Below are 4,778 nucleotides of genomic sequence, written 5' to 3'. Positions count from 1 at the left end.
ACCCATCTCTCTCCACAGCTGCAGCTGCCATTGCCACAAATTCCCAAAGCAATAATAAATACAAAGTCCTGGACACCAGCTACTTGTGAACATTCTCCAAAAAGCCATGAATAACACACATGCTAAATTAAACAGATGACTACCCACTGTGCAATAGTTAATACATCACATCTGTGTGCATCACAATGAAAAATCACTTAATGGTGAAAAGCAGAAAACAAAGTGACATAAAAAAAAAAGGGACCCTTTTAAAGAGAAATGTTTAAAAGCAAACAAGCTAGCCACTGCACAAGGTGACTACTAAGCAGACAAGAAGTTTACTTCTTCTGGGGTTACTGTTGCACTATTAGTATCAACTTCAAAATAACTTCTCAGTACTCTAATTGTTTCCACTGGTATTACTAAGAAGGCAAACTCAGCAGTTAAACAACACTGGTCCCAGGGTGGGTGGCAAAGTTTTCCTACCACTGCAGAGTGTGCCATGACCCTGCTGTGGTGTTGCCATCTGCCAGCCAGAGTCCACTGGGCTGATCCCACATGTGAATGGCAGCCTCTGACCTGCATGCTGTATGCACCCAGACTGCTGGTGTTCTCTGCTGCTTACTGTACAGAAACACCAACAGACAGGGAAGAAAGCAACAGACCTTCCCAAAACAATAGGCTGATGGCTGAAGAGTCCCTTCTCACCACTCCAGGTTGGCCTGAGCATCTCTCTCCAGCTGGCAGCACAGCTTTCCAAACAGCAGCCAGCAGGGCACAGCATACACTGCTGCAGTCTCACCTGCTCACCAGGGAAAAACTGGGGGTTTGGTAGACATCAAATGCTCAGTGCACATGCCACAGACCCTTCCCTTTCCTCCCAGATGCACAGTGAAATAAACCAGACAAGACTACACCACACATGAAGCATTGCCTGACACCTCACCTGTCTCAGAGCAGACCCTACAGAGCTCCTGCAAGGACACGTCTATGTCTGACTGCCCCACAACCCACTCATCCCCACACCCACACAACAGGCCAGGCTCACTCTGCATCAAGCACCAGAAGCCCATGGCTTTGCTGGGATGCAAGGGGCTCTACACAGGACAGCTTCTCTTTTCAGGGGATTCAGCAGTTGAAGGAAGCCACATAAAGCTAGAGATAAACACCAGACCCAAATAAATGGCCAAGCCCTGATGACCAGCCTATTTAACTGTCCACTGCTGCTAGACACTTTCTTAACACATGCCCACAGGGCAGACATCTCACCTCACACACACAACACTCCAATCTCTATTTTTTGTTCAACCCCATCTAACAACTGCCAAACCTAACAAAAAACCACAAACAAGAAACATAATCTCAAAAAAGTCCTAAGAACTTGATGTCTGTCAAATACCTCATCCACAGCTGCACAGCATAAGAACCTGCACACCTTTCAGGGAAGAGCTGATCACCAGTTTTTAGTGTTTATGCCAGACCTCAGTACAACTGACACAGAGCCCAGGGTGCCTCCTAACACACCCCACTGCACCCCATCACCAAACCATTCCTCTGAATGGAACCTAGGAGAAGCAGAAGTGACCAGAAACACTCCTCCAAGCCTTCCTTAGGTAACATCTCCCTTCAAGTTACAGACTCATTTGCAATTTTCTGTTCCACTTTTTGCCTAGCTTATATTTTGCACAGTCATAAAAGCCAGAGAGAAACACAACATTATTTAGTTTCTCTTTTTAGCCTCATGACGTCTCTCCACCAGGATGAACCTTCTAGAACATGCCAGGCTGCCCACCTCCCACAGCATCCCATGCAGTACTTTCTCCAAGAGAAGAACAGTCCTCCAGAATTGCATTAGTTTCCTCTTACCCTCTGACCCTGCAGCAAACATCATGCCCCCAGGATGTGAAACCATCCTTTTCATTTTTTTCGTACTACCCAAGTGACTGCAGAAACACCTCCATCCACCCACAGATCCACAAGAGCCATACCAATAGACTGGGACTCTCAGAAGGTGACTCTGAACTCCTCTGTGCTGTTCCTACCAGGCAGACAAACCTTAAAGCCACATCTTCTATTACAAAAGCAACCATTAGGATTAGACACTGTCTTTTGATCACTGATCATTCCTTGTAAGGAAAGCGAAAGACCACGTCTCTGGCCAGGCAGATGGATGACTGAGCTCCTTGCAGTTTGCACACATCACTCCAGCAGGTTTTTGAGTCACGGACTGGCTGCTTTAATTTAAAATCCTGCTAAAAGGCAAGTATCTAACACCCTACCCAGAGCTGGGTGCATTAGCAATGCCCGTCTGCACTCAGATATGCATTTCCTCTTCAAAAGCCACCTAACCCCTCCTAGGGGCTTTCACTGGCTTCTTCTGCATCCTGAAGTAACAAGACACTCCAAAGCCGGGGTCTGTTCCAGCTCTGGAGTCCCTTTGTCTTCTGCGCCGCCAACACCCCCGAGGTACCTTCCTGCATCCGCGCACTGAATCTTGTTCAGTCTAGCTGGGTTTTGCTCCCTTAATTTTCACTGGTCACCTGCAGAGAACTCGGGTTTAGGTTTCTGTGGCTCCTGTTGGATTGCTGTTGTAGGCCCTTGGTGCAGGTGTTGCTCTGACAGCACCAACACTGACAGCAAAACCTGGGTGGGTCTCTCTGGTCATGGTGGTTCCTGTGACACGCAGATGCTACAGAGAAGGACTTTATATTAATTCTATATTAAGTTAAACACTCTGGGCTTGCATGTACATTTTGTGTAGCAAAGCTTTCCACATCTTGAGCTGTAGGAGCAGCAGATAACAGCAGTGTGTGCTGTCATGATTCCAGGACACAGGCTGGCTGGTGATGGAGAACATCTCTTCTTCCTCTTCCCCCTTCCACACCAGTTCCCCCACCGTGCTGCCTGAGAACACCACTGCTGATGAAGACTCCTCTGGCCTCCAGAAGAGCATGCACTGCCTTTCCATGGTGGTGTACAGCATCGCCTGTGTGCTGGGGGTGACAGGGAACGGCCTCGTCATCTGGATCGCAGGCTTCAAGATGAAGAAGACAGTGAACTCCATCTGGTTCCTCAACCTGGCCATTGCTGACTTCATCTTCACCTTTTTCCTGCCCCTCAGCATCGCCTACACCGCCCTGGGCTTCCACTGGCCCTTTGGGAAGCTCCTCTGCAAGCTGAACAGCACCATCGCCTTCCTCAACATGTTTGCCAGTGTCTTCCTCCTGATGGTCATCAGCGTGGACCGCTGCGTTTCCGTGGCCTTTCCCGTCTGGTCTCACAACCACAGGAGCCCAGAGCTGGCAGCCAGGGTCGCACTGGGGACATGGGTCCTGGCTCTCCTCCTCAGTTCCCCGTACCTGGTCTTTCGGGACACTGTGGTCAGCTCCAGGAACACCACCAGCTGCTACAACAATTTTGCACTCTCCGATGACTACACGTCCGAGGCGACGCAGCCAGCTCCGGCCCCCGGCGGGCCCGGCGAGCAGCCCTGTGGGCCCTGCCCTTAGGGAACAAGGTTTGTGTGTTAAAGAGGAATGTTCTGGCGGTGCTGGGTCGCTGCTGCTTCGTGGCACTGAGGGACAGGTCTGTGTGTGTCCCCGCTGGGGCTGCCGCAGGTGAAAAGCAGCAGCCTGGACAAAACAGTTAGTGCTGTGGAGGATAATTTTCCTCCTTAAACCCCCCCCCCATGAAATGAGACACAGCCCTTGTGCAACCCAGAGTGTCAATGTTGTGCCTTTCCGTTCTGAATCAACACTGGAAAAGCCAAAGTGCCTAAAACACCCATTAGGAGTTGGTGCTTTATCCCAAAGACCTCCCCACCCTGCCGCATGGAGATGGGCCTGCTCCCTGGGCACTCACTACCAGCTGGACCACTACCAGGTCCTGAATTGTGGAATTTCTCCACCTCCCAGCCAGCAAAGTCTCAACCTCACTGGTGTTTGGCTGCCTGACTAGCAGGGCCCTTTTAAAGCATAGGGGAAGGATGGGAAGAATGCATGAAAAATGTCAAGTGTGATGTTGCTTTGTTGAAAGTGAATCTGGTAGTGTTGAAAAGTTCCCTGACTTTCAGAGGGGTGTGTGCAAATAATGAGATAGGTAAGGGCTGTGCTGGATAGGTGATAATTTCTTGGAGGGGGAAGCAGGGTGGAGGAATGTTCACAAGGAATTGGTTTTAGAGAATTACTTAATTCTGTTAATCTTTCACACAGTGTACAAGGTTGGGACAGACTGTGAGTCCAGGGAAGGGTCAGGTACACAGTGATGGGGGGATTTCGTTAAGAAGAAACAAACCAGTGTAGAGTACAACCTCATGGCCTGAAGGAACTTCCAAGCAGAAAGTTCCTTGGCTGGAAATAGCAGGAGGAAGGAAGTCCATGTGCTTTTATGGGTCACAGTGTGGCTGGGGGCCATCAATGCAATGTGGCCATTAAATGCTGAATCACTGAATCATTTGGGTTGGAAAAGACCTTTTAAGATCTTCCAGTCCACCCATTCCCCCAGCCCTGCCAAGGCCACCCCTAACCCATGTCTCTCAGCACCACATCTACTTGGCTTTGAAATCCCTCCAGGGATGGGGACCCCACCCCTGCCCTGGGCAGCCTGGGCCAGGGCCTGACAGCCCTTTTGGGGAAGAAATTGTTCCCAAGATCCAAGCTAAACCTCCCCAGCACAACTTGAGGCCATTTCCTCTTCTCCCATCCCTTGTTCCTGGGGAGCAGAGCCCGACCCCCCTGGCTCCAACCTCCTCCCAGGCAGCTGCAGAGCCAGCAGGTCTCCCCTCAGCCTCCTTTGCTCCA

At 50.2% G+C, this 4,778-nt stretch overlaps 2 protein-coding genes across 2 annotated transcripts in view; one reads left to right on the top strand and one right to left on the bottom strand.

Moving 5' to 3' along the window:
• The window catches only part of BAZ1B (bromodomain adjacent to zinc finger domain, 1B), a 48,721-nt gene extending 46,262 nt beyond the window's left edge, over positions 1 to 2,459 (bottom strand). Inside the window, exon 1 of the mRNA XM_010000206.1 lies at positions 2,450 to 2,459. Within this exon, the coding sequence (XP_009998508.1) occupies positions 2,450 to 2,459 (10 nt within the window). The remainder of the gene's footprint in view (positions 1 to 2,449) is intronic.
• Positions 2,460 to 2,825: 366 nt separating this feature from the next.
• LOC104390994 (angiopoietin-related protein 6-like) overlaps positions 2,826 to 4,778 on the top strand; it is a 13,222-nt gene continuing 11,269 nt past the window's right edge. The window contains exon 1 of the mRNA XM_010000205.1: positions 2,826 to 3,471. Coding sequence (XP_009998507.1) covers positions 2,826 to 3,471 — 646 coding nt within the window. The remainder of the gene's footprint in view (positions 3,472 to 4,778) is intronic.

The sequence above is a fragment of the Chaetura pelagica genome, unplaced genomic scaffold (genome assembly GCF_000747805.2).
Source record: "Chaetura pelagica isolate M959 unplaced genomic scaffold, ChaPel_1.0 scaffold516, whole genome shotgun sequence".
NCBI lineage: Eukaryota > Metazoa > Chordata > Aves > Apodiformes > Apodidae > Chaetura > Chaetura pelagica.
This window is presented reverse-complemented; position numbering and strand designations above follow the sequence as displayed.